Source organism: Podarcis gaigeae (assembly GCF_964106915.1).
Source record: "Podarcis gaigeae genome assembly, chromosome: 4".
Lineage (NCBI taxonomy): Eukaryota > Metazoa > Chordata > Lepidosauria > Squamata > Lacertidae > Podarcis > Podarcis gaigeae.
Window position 1 is genome coordinate 88,801,317 of NC_139677.1, and position 22,564 is coordinate 88,823,880.

At 42.7% G+C, this 22,564-nt stretch overlaps 1 protein-coding gene across 4 annotated transcripts in view; it reads right to left on the bottom strand.

Annotated features, from left to right (window-relative positions):
• Nucleotides 1-22,564, bottom strand: part of CNTN5 (contactin 5) — a 701,719-nt gene that overhangs the window by 61,320 nt on the left and 617,835 nt on the right. For all 4 annotated transcript variants that reach the window (XM_083736193.1, XM_083736191.1, XM_083736192.1 and 1 more), the window contains 2 exons: nt 5,162-5,289; nt 3,740-3,915 (listed from right to left, as the gene is read on the bottom strand). In XM_083736193.1, the coding sequence (XP_083592319.1) occupies nt 3,740-3,915; nt 5,162-5,289 (304 nt within the window). The remainder of the gene's footprint in view (nt 1-3,739; nt 3,916-5,161; nt 5,290-22,564) is intronic.

Genomic DNA, 22,564 nt, shown 5'->3' on the forward strand with positions numbered 1-22,564 from the left:
CCGGGGACCCTGTGTGATCGCCACACTGTTGTTTTCTTGAAACATGTTTAGAAATCAGAAGATAAACAAGGGCTTCAGCTGGAGTGTCCACTGAATGTGTATGTTTCTGACCTGTCCTTCTTCTAAGCAGCAAGGCCGTAGGTCATAAACTTTGCATGCACCCCAAGTTCAACCCAGGAATTCAGTTTATTTTATTTATTAAACATATCTTCCAACCTTCCTTCCAAAGGAGCCCAGGGCTGAGAGAGACTTCCACCTGAAACCCTGGATATTCAGTGAAGATATTACCAAGCTAGATGGTCTGACTTGGAAGAATGCAGCTCCCGGCATTCTGAAATATCTCAGCAAAACAAAACAAAAATACCTCAGCCCTTGATTCTGCTCTTATTCACAGATCTTGAAAGAGAAGCCAACAGCAAAGAAGAGGAAGTACAACTCTTCTTCCATGTCCCAAAGACACCCATCCAGGAGTGTTCATGGCTCTGGCTTTGCCATGCATTGATGACATGCTCTATATACAGTAATCATATGATTTAGCATATTGTTCTTTCTCTGTATACCTGAAGGAGCATCTCCACCCCCATCGTTCAGCCCGAACACTGAGATCCGAGGGTCTTCTGGCAGTTCCCTCCCTGTGAGAAGTGAAGTTACAGGGAACCAGGCAGAGGGCCTTCTCAGTAGTGGCACCTGCCCTGTGGAACTCCCTCCCATCAGATGTCAGGGAGATAAAGAACTACAGTGGTACCTCTGGTTGCGAACGAGATCCATTCTGGAGGCCCATTCGCAACCTGAAAAGAACGCACCCCACGTCTGTGTGTGCACGGGTCATGATTTGCCACTTCTGCGCATGCGCGTGACATCATTTTGCGCGTCTGTGCATGCTCTAGCGGCGAAACCCGGAAGTAACCCTTTCCGGTACTTCTGGGTCACCGGGGGATGCAACCTGAAAACGTGCAACTTGATGCAAACGTAACATGAGGTATGACTGTATCTGACTTTTAGAAGACATCTGAAGGCAGCCCTGTTTAGGGAAGTTTTGATGTTTGATGCTTTACTGGGCCTGATGTTTTAATTTTTTTGTAAACCACATAGAGCAACCCAATAAGATGAGTGGCATATAAATACATTATTGTTATTGTTTTAACCAGCTACAGACTAGTATATACAGGAGACTCAATGGGGCTATATTTTAAGAGTTGGTTTTTTTTGTTAGGGCAGCCAACATGGTGCCATGCAGATGTTTGGGACTACAACTCCCTTAATTTCTGATCATTGGCTTTGCTAGCTGGGCCAATGCTGTATTGGGGCTCTTCCTACTTTACCATAGTGGCCAGGAAACTCCTTCCCTGGACTATTTTGGTCATTTTGGAGGCCAAAACCACATAGACAGGATCTGGGGTGGGTGGGAATCAGGTTGGAAGTCCACATGCAGGGGCAAATGAATGGAGAAGCCTTTACAGATGGATTTTGTCCATGCTCGTTGGTGGTCGCTACCAACCGTAGCGAGCACAGCTAAGCAACTGCCATAGAAAAGCATGGTCATCAGGGAACCCATAAGTGACAATGGAAGGTGGTATAACCTAGTCATCTAGTCCAAACTCCTGCAATGCAGAAATCTGAACAAGCAGTCCCCCATCCAATTTGAAACTACACCAGACCCTGCTTAGCTTTGCAAATGTGCTAGCAGTCTTATTGCTGCACCACTAGGAGGTCATATTATAAGTTGTCTTGAAAATAATGCTCCTTTTTCACTTTCCATATCACTGGCAAAGCCGTCAGGCACCATCAGGAATCAGGATGAGTCACAGCATTTATTTAGCAGGAATTCTCCAATTAAAGCATTGTGGTTTGAAAAGGAACGTTTTAGAGAGCATTGCCACATCCCATGAAAACTACTTAATTAGTACAGCATTTTCTGACAAGTGATTTTATGCATATGGACCTTGTTGCTACTGAACTTCATTTAGTCTTCCTGACATTTTAAAGTTAAATAGTTTCCACTTTAAAAAAAAAAAAGTAACTGGAAAGTTAAAGCTAGTAAAAAAGAAGAAGCAAAAATGGTAGGGTACTGGTTTTCACACACGTTCAGGGCATCCTTTACCTACCAGTGTTTGTCAGCAGAAGTGTCCCTGCACATCTGTCATGGACACTTGCCTGTTGCAAAGGACTCTGGGAGATTTCTGGGAGTCCAGGGCACCATTAAGGCTGTTCAGAGGATGGAATCCCCTGTTACTTGAGTGTACTGGACTTTCCTCCACCTGCAGTCTCCTTGTTACCTGCAGAAGCTGCTAGGTAGGGGCATCCAATGCTCTGGAGAAGATTTTGAAGGCCCACAGAAGACTCCAGTGAGGAGGAGAGGAAGGTGAAGTCCCATTGCACAAGCCAAAGTTTGTTCCACTTGCACATAGAAAACAGCATTGCAAATAACCCTGAGAGGGTGCCCTGAAGCACGCCCAACCTTCTTATTGAAGCTCCTCATTCCAATGACAAAATACAGCAATGGGCCTCTTTTAAAATGGGTTCCAATCTAGGATCGCTAGTTGTTACATTGGACCGATTGTAGGTGACTAGAAATGGGCGGAAACTTAGAAAAATATTTCCTCCCCCAAATATATAATCCATATTGAAATTTTTTCCACAACAAGGAACACATTTAACAGAAAACCGATCTTCAATACAAACAACACAATTGCACACTGTGCCAGAAATTCCCTTGTTTGGGAGTCCTTTCAAAGATCTAAAAGTGGTACTATCAAGATAACAGGTCCTTCTAGAATGATGCCTAGTTTGCTGGAGGTTTGCTGACTTCATTTACATAAGCAAAAAAGGACATTTACAAAGGCTGCCCATTGATTAAATAATGTCCAGTTTACAACCAGCTTTATTAATCACTCTGATTAATTTGATGAATTTAAATTATTTTAATGGCTAAAAAAATGCACAGTATTTAGCTTGCATATTAAACATTGGATAACATAACCTTTGCAATGGCGTAGAAAATTACAAAATAAATGAAATTGAATGTACTCCATCAATTGTATTTTGTCTGTAATAACTAAGACAACATAACCAGCTTTCTGTTAGCACTTCTCTTTGAACTAGTCTAAACATACCAGGAACAAATGTTTGCTATAAGTGTGGGCTTCATCTGCACCAAACATTTAAAGCACTTTAAAGAGTCTTGGGTTACCCTAAAGAATCCTGGAATCTGTAGTTTGTAAAGGATGCTGAGAGTTTTTGGATACCCCTATTCCTCCCACAGAGCTACAACTCCCAGGGTTCCATGGGAAGAGGGCTAGACTGTTAAACCACCCTTATCAACCTACAGTTCCCAGGCGTTTTTGAGGGAAGCCTTGGCTATTAAAGTGGTATAATCCTGCTTTTCATGGACCATGCAGATGAGGCTACAATTTACTTTTTAAAAAAAGGCATGGGTTTTTTTCTCTCTCACTAGGCTCATGAATGCCTCACCAATAGCTACACCGTAAAGATTCACGGCTATTTCCTTCTCGACTAAAGTAAATATTCCTATGCTTCAATTAACACAAATGAGATACTTAATTCAGTGAGCTAACATTTCTTTTTCTTTCTTTCTTTTTAAAGCCCTTGACTGTAATTACATTTCTTCCGGTCATGTATGAGATATTTCTGTGATGAAAAGACCTCTCTCCAACAAACCATTTTTCCATTCGATTCTCCCCCCACTTCGAAAAGAAATGGATTTTTGAAGCATGCTCACCGCCCTGATGCTTTCAAAGTGTCCTCCTTCTTTCTCAAAATCGATAGGCTGCCCGTTCAGAATCCAGTGGAACATGACATCTAAGGTGGGGTCATGAATGGCTTTGCAGCTGAGGACAATGCTCTCTCCCACTGTCAGCTCGGTCCTTTTAGGAGACAGGTCTATCTTGGTGGGCTCTGAAGAGACAAAAGGGATGTGTGGCATGGTGTGCTAGGCTAGGAATATAGAAAGCTGCCTTATATTGTTGGACCAGCAGAAATGTATTATCTACACTGAGTGGCAGTGGGTTTCAGCATGCTTCTGAAAACCAGTTTCTGGAAACTGCAGGAGGGCAGAGTGCAGCTGTACTCAGTTTCTGCTTGCAGTCTTTTCAAAGGTATCTAGTTGGCCACTGTGAGATCAGAATGCTGGACTAGATGGGCCATTAGCGTAATCTTTGTCCTTGTGTTGACTTTGTTTTTATTATGTATTTTTTGTGTGTGTGTATGTGTGTACAGTGGTACCTCGGGTTACAGACGCTTCAGGTTACAGATGCATCAGGTTACAGACTCCACTAACCCAGAAATAGTACTTTGGGTTAAGAACTTTGCTTCAGGATGAGAACAGAAATCGTGCGGAGGTGGCGGGAGGCCCCATTAGCTAAAGTGGTGCTTCAGGTTAAGAACAGTTTCAGGTTCAGAACAAACCTCCGGAACGAAATAAATTCTTAACCAGAGGTACAACTGTATACACACACACACACACACACACACACACACACACACAAATACATAATAAAAACAAAGGCAACTCAAGGACAACGATTACACTAATGGCCCATCTAGTCCAACATTCTGTTCTCACAGTGGCCAACTAGATTATACCTTTAAATATTCTTTATTTATCAAAGTAGACCACCCTGTACCTTTAGATCTCACAATGTAGATTTTTTTTCTCTCTCTCTCTATAGTAATTTTATGTTTTGAGATCTAAAGGTACAGGGCTGTATAATTTGATAAATGAAGAATCTGAAAGTGGAGGAGAAGAGCTTTAAAAAAGAATGGGAAAAGTTTACAATTTATTTACAAGACCATTGTAAGCAGGTTAAAACGCTAGCAGGATTCTAACCACACTTGTAAACAAACGGAAAGTATGGACAGTTTGGAAGGATAAAACTTGGATAGTATTGATATGCAGTTGTAAATATTATCACTAGGACCCATGGAAGGGATGGGGAGAAGTCAGGATATTAAGAGTAATCTCGATATTTGAATCTTGAAATTGTTTTTTGTTGTATGTGTGTGTGTGTGTGTATGTGTATATATATATATAAAATCTGAAAGCGTATCTGGGGAGAACCACCTTTATGCCACTTTGGGGTATATTATAGGGTGGGGAGTGGTATAGAAATATAAATAAATGCAACAAACAGCCACGTCTTACCTTTAACAAACACTGAAGCAACTATTTCTGCAGAACCAAATACATTTTCACCTCGGCATACATATCTTCCCTCATCGGATTTGGTGGAATTCAGGATTCTGAGGCTCCCATCTGGAAGAACAGTTATCCTGAAAATTATAAAAAAGGTTTTTATCCTGAAATAGCATATGCAGAATCATCTCAAATGCAGATAACTACTGTGGAGTCATCTTTCAAAGACCTCACAAATGGAATTACGGGCCGTCTCCCCCATGTTTCTTAAGAATGATTGTCAGAGCTGCCCCAAGGTCCCAGCTCACAGAGGACCGACGCCAGGTCGTTGTTATATACAAAAGTCTTTATTGAAGTTCAGTCTCTATTTCAAAGCCGTGGCGCGCAGCTCTACGTCTTAAACCCTAGACCGCCGAAGCTCCGTCTGAATCTCCTCCCCTCTGACACCAGTTTAAGACTCTAGCCCTGCTCCACCTCTTCCTCTGCTCTCTCCTCCTCTGGGTCCTCCTGTCCGCTTGGCTATTCCCCTTTCTGGACTCTTCTGACGCTGAGTCCCCTGACTCCTCCCCCTGCCTCCGGCGGGCTTTAGGACCTGGTTCCCAATCCGGGTTCTCTGCTGTCCCGCGCGCCTGTACATTTGAACTTGGCACTCGCGCCAACCCAGTGACCTTCCTCCTGACGGTTACACTGCTTCTGTCACTGCTTCCCTCTTCTGGGAGGCTAGCTGGACCTGACCTCCCCTCCGTTCCCTGACTCACCGATGGAGGCGTGGTCAGCCCTGACTCATCTTCTCTCCCTGCTGGGGGAGACGCTGGCCCCGATACCTGGGACTCTTCCCCCCCACTACACTCTGGTGGGGAAGCTGGTCCTGATCTCCAACTGCTGCTCTGGGAGTCCCCGCTGGCCCCTTGCTTCTGGAGTGTCCCCCTTGGGACCCCCCTTGCCCTGGCCACCGGCGCCCCCTTCTGTGAATCTTCTGATTCGCTGGAGAGGCTCATGGAATCTCTCGGGCCACTGTCATCTTCTCCTACGCTGCCCTCAGATTCTTCCCCTTCGCTCTCCATTTCCTCTCTTCCCTGTGCCTCTGCTCCTGAGCCTCTGACAATGATGAAAATGCCAATTGCGTTTGACAGTCTTTCAAACAAGGCTAAAATAAACTCATTTTTATCCCCTTGCCTTCTGTAATACAGGAGGTCCAAACTCTCCAAAGAAGTGAAATAGTATTTTAAAACTTAGAAGGTTAAATGTGCAAGGCTTTAAAAAAAACAACAACCCGGAATGTTTGTCTCTCAGTTTTGAAAAGTACACCTTTACCATCAAAAAGATGTTTTAAGATTAAACACCAACTGTTCAACTGGAATCTAATGGTGACCTTAGCAAATCAAATCTAAAAACAGACAGTGGTACAAAGTAAAAGCAGATGGGGAAAGGAGAGGGAATTAATTGTATATAGCCAAAAGATGATTTATAGTACACTCTATGCCAGTGTAGCATGAAGATGAAAATGAGCTCTGGCTACTAATGCATATTATTTTCATTTATTATAGTTAGGCAGCACATTATCTAAATGAAGCCAGAGAAACTAAAGGTAGAATTAAGCTGTATAAAAACCATGGGGATACTCCTGAGAAATGCAGGCCCAACTGAGATCCTGTCCCATCCCATAATATGTAGTGCAACTTATTCAGTATGCTGACTTTTATCACGTCGTGCACTTTCTTGTCTATACCAGCATTAGCCGATGACATGGAGACAGAGATTTCACACAAAGGGTTGCTCCTCATGAGATCAAGGAGCTGAACAATAAAATAATAATAATAATAATAATAATAATAATAATAATAATAATAATAATAATAATAATTTATTTATATCCTGCCCTCCCCAGCCAAAGCCGGGCTCAGAGCGGCTCACAACAGTAAAATAATACAACATTCTAAAATCATTACATTATAAAATCAGTTCAAATCAAATTAATGGCAACCATTGGGCAAGAGTTATGTGAGGATTACCAAAGGAGGGGGGTCAGGCTGTGCCTTGGCCAAAGGCCTGGTGAAACAGCTCTGTCTTGCAGGCCCTGTGGAAAGATGTCAAGCCCCTCAGGGCCCTAGTCTCTTGTGACAGAACATTCCACCAGATCAGAGCCATAGCCAAAAAAGCCCTGGCTTTGGTTGAGACCAGCCTAACCTCCCTGTGGCCCGGGACCTCCAAGATGTTTTTGTTTGAAGACCGTAAGGTCCTTCGGGGACATACCAGGAGAGGTGGTCCCGTAGGAAAAAATGCACCAGCAGAACCCATTTGATTGCTCATGCAGTGACAACCTGCTGTGTCTGGTATCTCAGCTATGGCTGTATCTTGATTGGTGTAACCTGGCCACTGTGGTCCAGACATTGGAAACCTTGAGACTGGATTACTGCAATGTGTTCTAGGTGGACCTGCCCTTTGGCATGGCCCAGAAGCTCCAACTGGTGCAAAATGCAGTGGCTTAACTGTTGATGGGGGCAGATGGCTGACCACATGGGACACCTCTGGTGCCAAAGGCAAACATTGGAAGAGAAACATGTTTTTGCTGAGCATTACAGAAGAATGTATACAAAAGGATTTACATTGGCAATGAATTTATTATTGATGCCAGAAATAGCCATTACTGTGAGTTGGAGTCCCTCCTCGCATGCACAGCAATAAAATAATATTATAAAAATGTGTTTACACACACACACACACACACACATACACACACCACATTATTTTGTAAGCTCTTTTGTAATCTGAAGCAGTTAAAACAAGAAATATAATTTTGGAATTCTGTTTATTTTAATTCCCAGTGCCTTCCAAAGCTTTGATAATTTAAAACATTTCCTAATGTCCCAAATATTTTTTGTGTTTGTACTTGATTTTCTTGTAACTTGAATCCACTGGTTCCAGAGCAGGAGAAAACAAGCTTGCTCCATCTTCCATGTGGCAGCCCTTGAGATATTTGAAGATGGCTATCATATCTCTTCTCAGTCTCCTCTTTTCTAGGCTAAACATACCCAACTCCCTCAACCACTCCTTATAAGGCTTGGTTTCCAGACCCTTGATCAACTTGGTCATCCTTCTCTGCATACGTTCCCACTTATCAATACCCTCCTTAAATTGTGGTGCCCAGAACTGGACATAGTACTCCAGGTGTGATCTGACCAAGGCAAAATAGAGCAGTACTATTACTTTGCTTGATGTGGACATTATACTTCTGTTGATACAGCCTGGAAGAGCATTGGCTTTTTTTTGCTGCTGCATCACGCTGTTGACTCACATTAAGCTTGTGGTTTAATAAGACCCCTAGATCATTTCCACATGTGCTACTGGCAAGCCAGATGTCCCCCATCTTATATTTGTGCAGCTGCTTAATTCTTGACTAAGAGCAGAACCTTACATTTGTCCCTATTGAAAAATATGAGACACCATTATCAAAGAAGCCCACCCTCCAGTCATCACCCACCTAATTGTAGAAGAGAGATGGTAACATTCAGGCAGTGGCTTGTGGGAGAAGATGATTCTTTAGATTACCTGGCAGGTAATCATTATGTCATCTGCATATAATGAAATTTCCCGCTCTGTCCCTCCTAACCCTTTAGTAGACTGATCACCTCCGATGAAGAATTAGGAGCTGTTTTCTTACAAAAACAAAACCTGTCCCGAAACCTGCCACATCAAAGGAATATACTCTATGACCCTACAGAGGAAAAAATAAATTACAGCTTTGTTGTTGGGTGCAGTTCTCGAGATTTATTGGGTGGAGAAAGTCTCGTTGTCATGAAAAATGTGCAACCATTAACTTGGGATGTGAACACGGTCTCCGTTCTAAGCAATTCCACAGATAGGGTAGATAGGTGTCAGAGAAAATCTAGGGGGCATGGAAAGGTCAGGCAGGCTGCACGCTGCATGTTGCATGTGGAAGTTGAAGGATGGATTGCAAGAGTACTAACTGCTGACAACCGAGTCCATTCCATCTAATCACGTTGCATACGTTTCCTTGTTGGGCTCCATTACTGTGCATTACAGTAATCTAACCTCAGGGTTATGAAAGCATGACTGACTGCTGCCAGGCTCAGAACTGTTGCAGGATTGAAGCAGAAACCCATAGCTCAATGGAAGAAGACATGCTTTGCATGCATAAGGTGCTATGTTCAGTCTCCATTTAAAGAATATCGGTGACAGGGCCGAATGCCTCTGCAGAAAGCCTCAGGGAGCCATTGCCTGCCACAGCAGACAGCATTGTGCTGGATAAAACGATGGCTCAACTCAGTGGTTGCAATTACTTGTGTCTGGACAGGGGAAAAACCTAGGTGAGCCTTGGTCTCATACACTCCTCCCCCGGTGTAGGCTTGAGGCGTCCAGAAATCTTTGCTTTCATCATTTATTAGCCAGACAGACTGCAGTTAATCTAAACTATGGTTTGTTTGGCACAAGCCAAAGTCAAGTCATGGGTTATGAATGTGGCTCATTTAAGCAAAGTGTAGTTAAGATTAATGACAGTTTAGGGTTCTGACATAACATAAAGACTCTCCTCCCTGCAAGAGAGGGGAGTGGTTGTGGCTGGGAGCCGGACTCCGCCTCAAGCAGGGGGGCGTTTGCCCCCTGCCTCCCACTCACCTGGCTGGCGCCCCCGCCCTCGGCCAGGCACCCAACCAGGTGCCTTCAAGGGGGCATGTACAGCAGCCTGAATTGCTGCGACGCCAACCTCCAGCCCTCACTTTTTGTCGTCCCGTCGCGAGTCACCCACCCTCCACTCCCTTAGAGCAGGATTTCCAGTTTTCTTTTGGCCTTGCTATGGACCTTAGGTTGGTCACCCTGGTTGTCCAGGGGGCCTGGTAGGAATTTTTCCATTTGGCATTAGGCTTTTTTTTTTTTTTTTTGCCTACCTTGTAGCAATCGTCACAACTTTTGTGGTATTGGTGGGTAGGTTAGGCATTGGAATAATGTGTCATGGTGTCGAAGGGCTAGGTGTGGCCATTGCCTGCGCCTTCAATTTTTGGGTATTCTGTTAAAGGAATCTGGCAGTCGTGTATTCTGTCCGATGCCTGCTTGGCGGGAGGCCATGGCATGACCCTCGGTGACATCAGGGGAGAGCCTATAGTTGGATTAGCATCAACAGGCTCCACCTACTGGTGAATAACCCCCCCCTTTGTTTTTTAGACTCACCCCTCTCCAAGTGGGTGGAGTCAGCTGACGTAATCCAATGCCTAAGCCAATACCTTTTCACTTGCTGTAATCAATAAAGTTGTGGCCTTTTCTTGCCCATTAACCTTATATCACGTGTCCTTGTGTTTCATTCCACTGTGCGGGGTTCGGGTCCTCGAGCCACAAACGGTGGTTAATTGAAATTTTAAAAAATGTAAGCTTCCAATCTTGGAGGACAAGTAAGAGGTGAGTGTGTGAGTGCTTGTCTGGAGTTTCCATAGACTAGGGTGGTCCAACTTTTCATACCAAGTGCAAGAGTACTTCAACACTGCAAGAGTACCTCAACACTGAACCTGCCTTGTGCAGGAGGGTGAGAGCCTGGCCAAAAATTGATGTCATCCTCCAGCCCTCATGCTGCCTTCCAAAGCCAGATAAGTGAGGCTTTGGGAAGGAGGCATGAGGCTCTGTCTGGGTCCTAGAGCCCTCCCACCTTATTCCTAAAGCTGGGAAAGCACTAGCTAGGCTCTGGAAAGGAGGCTGGGTGTTATGTACTGAGTTGAATAGGATCCAAAATGCAGCAGTCTGATTGGTCCTAGAACAATAGGATCCAAAATGCAGCAGTCTGATTGGTCCTAGAACAATAGGATTCAGAATGCAGCAGTCTGATTGGCCCTAGAAGAATGCAGCAGTATGATTGGTCTGCAGGAGCTACCCAATCCAGCTCCAGATGGAAGTGAATCCACAACCTGATTGGCCTATAGGAGAATTACCAGAATTAGCCAATCATGTGCAGCCCATTGTGTAAATAATGTATATAAAGCAGATACTTTGAGGGGACTTTCATTCCTCCTCACCACTATGAGCTGAATAAAGAGCATGAAATCCACTCTCGACTCTGAGTATATTTCACTGGGGGACTCTAGGACAATGTCAGCTTATCTAGCTTTGGGAAGGCAGTGCAAGAGTTGCAAGGGGAGGCATCAAATGTTACTGAGGGCCACCAAAAAAGGTATCAAGGCTGAATGTGGCCCTCAGGCCACATGTTGTACTTCCCTGCCTTTGACCATACCCAGAAACATAGATTTGCGGCATAGCATATATGCTATATCAATCCCTGCTATCTCTGGCTGAAAGGATTAGATGAAGTCTAATGAAGCTTTGCCATGTTTCTTGATACACCATTACTTTAGAAAACAATGTTGAGAGCCAGTATGGTACAATGAAACTGCTACCTGCCCCCATCAATTATTAGATAACAATTTGCATCATCTCTTACCATTGGCTTTAGTGACTGAGGCTGATAGGAGGTATAGACCAACAACACTGTAAGGCTACAGCTTCCCTATCCCTGTTTGGATATGAGAGATTAAAGTCTATATCTCCACTAGGGTTCCAGGTGGAGAAATCGAAATTGGAAACAGAACTGTTAGAACCTAAGACTAAGGTACTTTCAAGAATGTATAACTTGCTGTTAAAATGGAATACACAAGATGAAATGGTTAAATTGGCTATGATAAAGTGGGCACAGGACATTGGGCATAATATCATGTTTGAGGACTGGGAAAGGTTGTGGACCAATGGGCTGAACTTCACTGCATGTAATGCTTTGAAGGAAAATGTAATGAAAATGATATATAGATGGTACATGACCGCAGTTAAACTTGCCAAAATATACCATTTGTCTGATAACAAATGTTGGAAATGTAAAGAAAATGATGGAACATTCTTTCACCTCTGGTGGACCTGCCCTAGAGTGAAGGCCTTCTGGGAAATGATATATAATGAGTTGAAAAAGGTATTTAAGTATACCTTCACTAAGAAACCAGAGGCCTTCCTTTTGGGTATTGTCGGCCAGAAGGTGTTAAAGAAGGACCGAACATTTTTTATGTATGCAACAACGGCAGCAAGGATACTCATCGCTAAGTACTGGAAAACTCAAGATCTACCCACACTGGAAGAGTGGCAGATGCAACTGATAGACTATATGGAACTAGCTGAGATGACCGTCAGAATCCGAGACCTGGGAGAAGAGAAGGTTGAAGAAGATTGGAAGAAATTTAAGATTTACTTAAAAAAGCACTGTACTTTGGTTGAATGTTAAGATGGAGGCTAGATCATAAATAATTGACCACCACTAAATTAGATGCAATTAGGATGATAAGTGAGATTGAGGAAAAATCATAAACCTTTGGGAGAATTATTAGATTATATTCTAAATGAATGGGACATAAGAATGTAAACAAGATGATAAATTGCGGGCAAGAATTGACAATGATGCAAGTGGGAGCGGGAGACGTGAGGGAGTCCAAAGAAGTTAAGAAATTATGTTATGATATATGTTACATTGTTCATTATATTTGCATTTATGTTTAAAAATCTTAATAAAAATATATATATATATATTTTTAAAAATAAAGTCTATATCTCCACTGAAGCATTATGAACATCGCCTTGAGCTAGCCATTGTGTCTCAGCCTAACCTACCTTACAGGTTATCACCAGGAGAAGGGAGATAGATCCAGTCATTCCTCCCATTTGGAAAAAGAGCAGGGTTGCAGTGCAGCAACTGCACAAATGACATTAACAAAGGAAGAAATGACAAAGGTCTCTATGATTCAATGGGCAATTGACCTAGGACACAACATAGATATGGCCTCTTTGGAGAAATTGTGGAAAAACAATGAACTTCTTGGCACGCTATACTCTAAAAGAGAATCTGCAAAAGATGGTATATAGATAGTACCTCACCACTAGTAAACTTGTAAAAATGTATAAAAAGGGAACCAATTTATGTTGGAAATGCAAAGAGATTGAAGGGACATTTATACACATGTGGTGGGGTTGTAAGAAAGCCAAGGAGTATTTATTGGGAGATGATATTCTCAGAACTAAAAAAAAGATGTTAAGGGTCTCATTTCCCAAGAAACCAAAGATGTTCTTATTGAGTATAGTGGTACTTCTGGTTACAAACTTAATTCTTTCCAGAGGTCCGTTCTTAACCTGAAACCGTTCTTTTGTTAGAGAGTTTATTAATTTTCCACTAAAAAAATCCAATTAACATATCAAATCATAACCCAATAAAAACACTATAGCTAATGGGGCCTCCCACTGCCGCCGCACCGCCACCGTGCGATTTCTGTTCTCATCTTGAAGCAAAGTTCTTAACCCGAGGTACTATTTCTGGGTTAGTGGAATCTGTAACATGAAGCATCTGTAACCTGAAGCGTCTGTAACCCAAGGTACCACTGCATAGTAGAGGGGGAAATACCCAAGAAAGTATTTAGTCTTTTCCTCTATCCAATAACAGCGGCCAGAATAATTTATGCCCAAAGGTGGAAGGACAAAATAGTCCTGCAAAAATAGACTGGCAGAATAAGCTAATAGACTATGCGGAGTTAGCAATGTTGATTGCAAAGATAAGAAATCAAGATGAGTCGGATATAAAAGAAGAATGGGAATATTTAAAGAAATATAACAAATCAAATAAACTTCCAAGTGGGATTAGCAATATGACAGCAGATAAAATACTGGTAAGCAGAAGAGGGGTGGTAATTAAGGAGATGCAGCTTAAAAAGGACTAAAAAAGACCCCACAGAGGGAGGCATGAGGAAGTGTAAGATAAACAGTGACAATTGTATAACTGATGTGTTATGATATGTAAAATGCATAAATTTATAAATTAACAAATGGAAAATGTGGAGAAAGGAACGTTTACAACATCCATTGCAAAACTACCCCCCCAATATTAGATTTACTTATTTGCTATATTCTGACATGCAGGAAACTGCCAAAAACTATATGTACAGTATCCATTGCTTTTCTACAGTACCACAGAAGAAGTAATTTGTTTCCTGCTTTTTCCCCTGTCAAAAAAAAAAAAAATGTGCCAAGTTTACTTGCTGTTCAATAAAATATTAGGAAAAGCAACACCACATGTATTTGATTCAGAGAAAAGGATTGGATTACACAGATCAGTGGTTTCATCAACCTTGCTTTTTATCATATGATTTTGTTGTCAGCTGTAATAATAGTGTGAAAATGGAGAAATCAGCTGTTTTTCTCATGAGGATGTATCTTTTTTTAAAAAAATAGAGAACGTATTTACGTTGAAAGTATGTGACATTTGGATGGCTCATCAACCAACTGTTTGCTCACAACTATATGGAAAGGCTGGTAGGATGGAGGCAGGTCTAGCAGAGAGCCCCATAAAGGGAATTTGCCTGTATCTGGACAGGAATAATAATAGTAATTATTATTATTATTATTATTATTATTATTATTATTATTATTATTATTATTTTATACCCCACCCATCTGGCTGGGTTTCCCCAGCCACTCTGGACGGCTTCCAACAAAATATTAAAATAGTCTGTCAAACATTAAAAACTTCCCTAAACAGGGCTGCCTTCAGATGTCTTCTAAAAGTCTGGTAGTTGTTTTGCTCTTTGACATCTGGTGGGAGGGTGTTCCACAGGGCGGGCGCCACTACCGAGAAGGCCCTCTGCCTGGTTCCCTGTAACTTGGCTTCTTGAAGCGAGAGAACCGCCAGAAGGCCCTCGGCACTGGACCTCAGTGTCCGGGCAGAATGATGGGGGTTGAGACAATCCTTCAGGTATACTGAACAGAGGCTATTTAGGACAGAATCAGGAAATAAATATGTAGCGGTGAATAACAGTATTCCCCCAAGTTTAAGCAGCCTATCTCTGCTGCAGCTGTTGCAGTGGTGGTGCAGTCATTTGCCTGAGTACCACATTCAGAATGCCTCACTCTGAGGAAGGATCTCCCCAGACCCTTCCATATGGCAAGGCATTGAAGAGAGGGTAGAAGGGTGGCAAAAACTCTCAGCTCCCTGGGTGGGTGAAAGGTGCCCAGAAGTGCTGGCAGCACTAGCAGAACTGGTAGCCTCTGTCCAATCCTCCTCACTCCTGTGTTGGCTGCCTGGCATAATAGTCTCATTCCACCTCATGATTGTGCAATTTTGGGACTCAATGCTTATTCCTCCTCTCTTGCCAGGGGATGAGGGCAAGCTAGCTGTGACTGAAGCATAGACTTGTGGAGCAATGGATCTGGCTCTCGGTTGGAACATTTCAGATATATACCTATATATCTGTAAAAAAACAAAACACCCTCAAATATTAGAAAACACCCTAAGCCTCCAGAGGCTGTCTTCTAAGGGAAACTGAACCTCTGTAACTTCTCAGTCCTTGGAGAATTGGAGTGAGCATTATAGTACAAGGGCAAGGCCAAAAACCAATAGCAACACTGATGCCAGATTTCAATTTGCATCTTCAATCTCTAAATGGGACAGTAAGAGGGTTTCCCCCCCCCAAGTAAAAGTCTTTAAATAAAGTGGGAGCACTGGAGGAAAGGATTTCTAGAAGTCTCACACAGGGGTACAGGACGTTGGAACGCAAACTATACTGGCAGCCCAGAAGGAGGTGGGATTAAGATGGTTAAGAATTTCAGCAAGAGGACACTGAGTGCAGGGTGCCTAAGAGACAGTCATGGAGAGCAACTTCACGTAGAACACGCCTTCTCAAAGAAAGAAAGCTTCCGGATTTATTTTTCAGACTACCAACCCTTGCTTGTGGTGGTACCAACTAATGTGACCCTATACATCTAAAATGTTTTCAGATGAAAGGTTTATACAGTGCTATATTTCTACAAAACAGGTGCTGGAACTCACCACAAACACCTCCCTTATTTTCTTATAATAGCCACCTGAGAAGGGCCGGAAGTGACCTCTGGCAAGTTCCAGCTGGAAAAAAAAGCCCTGGGTTTAGAAGATTCTGTTTCTGTTCACTGCAAACTATGCCTCAGATATAACTTGGTGAACCACCCTGCATTTTAGTCATTCAGGTCACAATCCAAAGGCATTTACTTGTGAGTTAACCCAGCTGCGCAGAGTGCAACTTCCACTTCCATGGAAACACACATTGGACTGTGCTGTTAAGTGTTAACATGGGATGCGGGTGGTGCTGTGGTCTAAACCACTGAGCCTCTTGGGCTTGCTCATCGGAAGGTCAGCATTTCGAATCGGCTCAATGGGGTGAGCTCCCGTTGCCAGCTCCTGCCAATCTAACATTTCGAAAGCACACCAGTGCAAGTAGATAAATAGGTATCCCTGTGGCATGAAGGTAAACGGCGTTTCCATGCACTCTGGTTTCCGTCATGGTGTCCTGTTGCACCAGAAGCAGTTTAGTCATGTTGGCCACATGACCAGAAAGCTGTCTGTGGACAAACGCTGGCTCCCTCAGCCAGAAAATAGACATGAACGCTGCAACCCCATAGTCGCCTTTGGCTGGACTTAACTGTCCAGGGATCCTTTACCCTTTACCTAATTGTTAAATACATGCATTTTAAAAAAAGAAAAACACAACAATCTTGAATCTCATAGTTTCTTAGAAGAGAAGCTGAAATGATAATGTGGGATTCATGTAGAACAGTATTTTTTTTAAAGGAGAGTAACAGATGATAAAAAGCTTTGCATCAATCCAGAATTAGCAAGTAGGCTAAAGGGGGAAAGTAGCTTAAATAGTTCAGTTTCCTATTTCCTACTTTTCTCAGTTGACATCATCACTGCGGGTATGAAATTGGTTTGTGCTGCATGCTGGCGACGGGGGCTTTTGAGATGCAAAGCAGGTTGGGAAGTTGCATTGACTCATTTACCCTGTGGCCTTTCGCAGTGTTCTGATCTGAGCAATCTGTCATTTCACATTAGCCCAGATACGGAACCTGTCAATATTCTTTAATGTAGATTATGCGGAAGGAAGACAAGTATTTGTAAATAGTTGGGACCTTTATTTCTCCTTGAGCGTCTTGTGAGTTCTCGAGCTCTTTCCCTGTTTTTCATAATAGACTTCTAAGCCTCTAAGTCTGAGAGGAGCTAGGGGCGAGTTATTGCATTGCTGAAAGTTCTTGGGCAAACAGGATACCGACTCGACCCTATATGAAACCTTTGAGAGCCTCACTCCTTATTGAAATTTGTTATTTTTAATATTGTCCATCTAATTTAAAGGTACTCGATTGTGGTTAAATCCCAGAGCTCAAAACGAAATTGGATCTCTCACTCAACTGATTTCCCACTTTGTATTTAAAATGGATTATCTCCAAATGCAGTGCCGTTAAGGTGATTGGAAAGCTAAGAGTAAAATACCAAGGCTCAAGCCATTCCCAGCTTTCAGCCAAACAGAGGGTTGTGCTTGTGCTAAAAGGGTTGGGTTCCATATCACTAGCTTTAAATCCATGCAGAAAACACAGGACATATGAGCCACTACCAGTTTTTAAACAGCTATATATAAGGACTCTGAAATGAGTATTAAAGCCCTTACACTGCTTGCTACTAAAGCATAGGTGTTGTGGTCACCTTGCAGCAAATGGCACAATCGTGACACCTGTGGGCAAGGGTGCTATAGGGAGGAGCAGGGGCCAAGCCCCCCCCCCAAATTTTCAAGGAGAAGGCCAGGTCCTTCAATATTCTGCGGACTGCGGTGGGCCATATCGGGCTTTCTCATGGCCCTGGCAAGCCCCGTCGGGCCTCCTCCCACCAATGGCGTCACACGTGCCGTAAACATGTGGTGATCCCCAGGTTAATCACTACAAAAACAGTCAACATGATGTTTGTAAAATGCAAGCCCAGACCACAGATCAGTGTGTTGCTCTTGAGAGGGGTATGTATGGGAAATATCCAATGGTAGCTTGCAATGTTCCTTCAGAGGATCAAGAGCAGGCAACCTCCTTTCCATCTGCTTATCTGGGTCTTATCTGGATTGAGCTTGAATATGCAAATCCCCAAATAGTTTACATAAAACGCAGTAAGATAATTTTAAAAAGAAAAATAAACATTCAAAAAAACAAAGAAAGAAAGACATCAGTGAAACAGTTACAGATAGGTAGCCGTGTTGGTCTGCCATAGTAAAAAAAAAAAAAAAAATCCTTCCAGTAGCACCTTAAAGACCAACTAAGTCAGTTCTTGGTATGAGCTTTCGTGTGCATGCACACTTCTTCAGATACACTGAAACAGAAGTTTCCAGACCCTTCTATATAGTGAGAATACCCCTCCCCACCTTCTCACTATATAGAAGGGTCTGGAAACTTCTGTTTCAGTGTATCTGAAGAAGTGTGCATGCACACGAAAGCTCATACCAAGAACTGACTTAGTTGGTCTTTAAGGTGCTACTGGAAGGAATTTTTTTTGTTTTGATCAGTGAAACAGTGAATGTAGGAGAACTGCAAATATAGTTTCATGGGAGCATGCAACAGTGAGCAATTTTGGAACCAAACTAAATCCAGAATCTAAATTCTGCTGTGGTATCCATTTCTATTAATTTTACAACAAGCTCTATAACATGTACATTTAGAAGTGGATGGGATATTTAATATTTATTTCCCTTGAAATCAATCTCCAGGATTATTCATTAGATTTGGAGAACAATAGATCTCGGACCAAATACTCATTATCCTTCCCCCGTTGTAAATCTCTTTTTTGGGTTCATGAATGACAGAAGAAGAAAATTAAGTCCTTCTTCAAAAACTCTATGAAAAACAACAGTGCATTCTGAGGATGTTGCAACAACAGCCTCTCCCACTGCACGCCCAACAGCTAAATAAGAAAAGGACACATTTTAGCTGGTTTTAAAGATTCAATTAGGTTCCTGAATATTAAAAAGACGTTAGAATAAACCAGCCCCCTGTTCACACTATGCAAGTATCAAAGGGCCAAAATGGAAATGGAAATCTGCCTTCTAGATATTAGATGTTACTGTGGAGTTTGGTGGTTAATGGGTTAACCTCTGGTATGCCCTGTGCCTGGGAGGGGCTTCTATGGAAGTCACACAATCTCTTTGTCTGTGTGTTTTTAGTTTCACTTTTCTCCTGGAGTGAGAGGAAAAAGACAGGATGTGTAGTAGCTCTGATGGAGTTTGCTGCTTTTGCTTGTAAATAAACGCTGTAGAATAGAAGTACAGTGTTTTGGTCTCTCTTTTCCTTCTCCTTCCACATGGAAGCAACGGCTGCTACTCTGCTACCCTGCCTTAGGTGAAGATTTCCCAGAAGATTGCACAGAGGGAAAAGCTGTGTTTTATGCGCAGGGAAACGCACTGGACAGGCAGAAGTCCCAAAGTGACTTTAGTTAAGTGGTAGAGCAACTGCTTTGCATGCATCCCCAGCATCTCCAGGGAGGGCAGAGAGAGAGCCCTGTCAGAAATTCTGGATAGCCACTGCCAGTCAGCATAGATGATACTGAGCTAGATAGACCAATGGTCAAATATACACTGACAGCCAGCAGTTCTCCAAGGTTTCAGACAGGGGTCCTTCCCACCCTTACCTGGAGATGCTAAGAATTGAACCTGGAACATTCGGCAATCAAGGCACATGCTCAACCACTGAGCTATAACCCTTCCCCAATAAAAGCATATCTATAGTAGTAGGCTGGGTACCACTTGCTGGGGAATAAAGGTGTCAAAAGAGTGTTATCATTGTGTTCTTCTTGTGAGAAACAGGATGCTGTGGGAAACAGGATACTGGACTCTAGATGGACCTTTGGTTTTATCCAACAGAGCTCATAAGAAGGGCCTTGCTGGATGAGGCCAAAGGCCCATCTAGTTCAACATCCAGTTCTCACGTAGCACAACCAGTTGCCTAGGGGATGCCCATAAACAAGACCTGAAGGCATACTCCGCAAGTGACCTGGAAAAACCGGGACATCCTACTTTTCCTGTGAGAGCATGGCAGCCATTTTGGGGTGCTGTGATATCACCTAATTTCACGCCAATATCTCACCCCCCAAAAGCCTATTTGGGGGGCCACGATCTCATGTGGTGCCCCAAAGCACACGGTTTGGGATGGCATGAGTGTATGGCCCTGAAAAAGCATGTCTTTACGGCTCCATGATCTCACACGGCTAACATGACTCGCACAAGAGCCCGGACAGGATGACACATATTCCAGTTTTGGGATTCAGTATGTTGGAGGGTATGTGAATGCAACAGCTCTCCTCATACCTTGTTCTTATGCAAGTTGGTTCTTAAGAGCTTCATGTGGTGTAATTTGGCATACCCCATTTAATTCTATGGAGGTTTGCACCTGAAGATTGGGCCCAAAGTGTCATAAATCTGAAGGTCAAACTCTGCCTCAAGTGCTATATCATTGACCTTGAGTGAGACATAATGAACTATATCCATACTTCTGTGAAGCAAAACAAATTTTAATTCCAGTGAATGCGGTGAGAGTCTTGTTAACACTAAGGTTGCTAATTGACTATTTACAGGGAAAGTTTCTCTGTGCTTGGGGCAACGATTGCAGAGCTAAATCATCTTTATTATTAACGTGAGCCTTGTAATATTGTCTGTTCAGATGGAACCTTCTTCTTTGCATGGGTCCTTGATTTAAAGAAACACTATTGGAATATTAACTACTGCGAACCTACTCTGATGATTGTCTCAATATTCCCTTTGTTGGAAGGTTGCATTTCCTGTGATTTTATAAAGGTATATAAACTTTTCCCCATGTTTGCCGATTGGTTAAAGGTAAAGGTAAACAGGTGCCATTGGTTAAAGGTAAAGGTAAACCGACCCCTGACCATTAGGTCTAGTCGTGGACGACTCTGGGGTTGTGGCACTCATCTCGCTTTACTAGCCGAGGAAGCCGGCGTACAGCTTCCGGGTCATGTGGCCAGCATGACTAAGCCGCTTCTGGTGAACCAGAGCAGCGCACGGAAACGTTGTTTACCTTCCCGCTGGTGTGGTACCTATTCATCTACTTGCACTTTGATGTGATTTCGAACTGCTAGGTTGGCAGGAGCAGGGACCAAGCAATGGGAGCTCACCCTGTTGCGGGGATTCAAACCCCCAACCTTTTGATCGGCAAGTCCTAGGCTCTGTGGTTTAACCCACAGCGCCACCCGCGTCTAACAACCACTTCAGCACGTTTTCCCAGGATCGCACCTTCTGCATGTGAAATAGTTACTCTGCTACTGACCCACAGCCATTCTCTGTGTTTTACTTTGTGTGCAACACTTTGTACTTCAAATATTTATTTATAGTGGAGAACACGGCTGACATGATAAATAAATAAATCAAATGGATCCTGAAAAGCATCAATACGAGCTATTTTTGTCTTCTCCTGTTTCTGCCATTGCTGATTTTGCCCAGTTTCCAAATCGACCCCCAAAACACTTGCTGCTGCTTGCACACACTTGATATTCAAACCACAAGTTAATAATCAGACAGATAGTTTCTTCTATGTTTAATATTTTATGAGTGGGCTATAAATAACTACTTGAAATTATATTGCAAAATCACCAGCTTACTCGTGTTTCCTGTAATGTCCAGTTTGACCTTGGTTATTTAGATACCTGGAGAAAGGAGGGGTGGTGGCGGCGGAAAGCTAAGCTGTCAATCACATGGAGATGCCACTTTGCTTGCTGCTATAGAAAAGACAGTAGTGTCTTGTCAAATGCAAAAAATAAAAGGTAAAATAAAAAGGGGATTAGGCCAATAATATACTAGAATCTCATTAAACCCTTGACTCTAGTTTTTGCTCTGTCGAGTTCATTTAGAATTCTGGGAATAGAATTGAGTTATCATGTGCTATGATTGGCAAAATGGGCAAAGGAACATCTATCTCTTTTTGCTAACGCTACAAGATGAATTATGGGTCTGCAACTGGGAACAGGCAGTTAAAAAGACAGTCGTGTCCTTTCCGGAGAACTTTATTACTGTTAATATTAGGGGGTGAAAAGGGCATTAGTTCCTACCGGCACGTTATCTATTGATTAGGAAATGTCTGGACCTTGCAAGCTACGGTTTACCATGCAGGGGCTCTCGCTCTGTAGCTATAACTTCAGAAGTTCTGACGGTGAGTCTTAATGACAAGTTACCCTGGAAAGTGATTTCCTCTTGTTAAACATGACATATCCTGCAGCAACATCCCCGGGTACAAAAGCGCAGAGGTGAAATTGCACCGGTACAAAATGTTACGGACGAAAGTCCTTCAAAAGTTCAGGGTAGGGCTTCAAGGGGAAAAAATTAAATTGCACAATACAATTTTCTAAAAAGGCAGAGGAGCTTGCAGAACCGGACTTCCGTTGAAATAAATAAATAAATAAATAAATAAATAAATAAATAAATGCATTAAAAGAAATCCATTCGGTGCTGTCAGATTGCTAACAGAAAACTCCTTGCAACCCCTTGAGGTTTTGAAAACTGGTTTGATATTGCCCCCCTCCTTTTTGAGCCAATGGAGCACTGG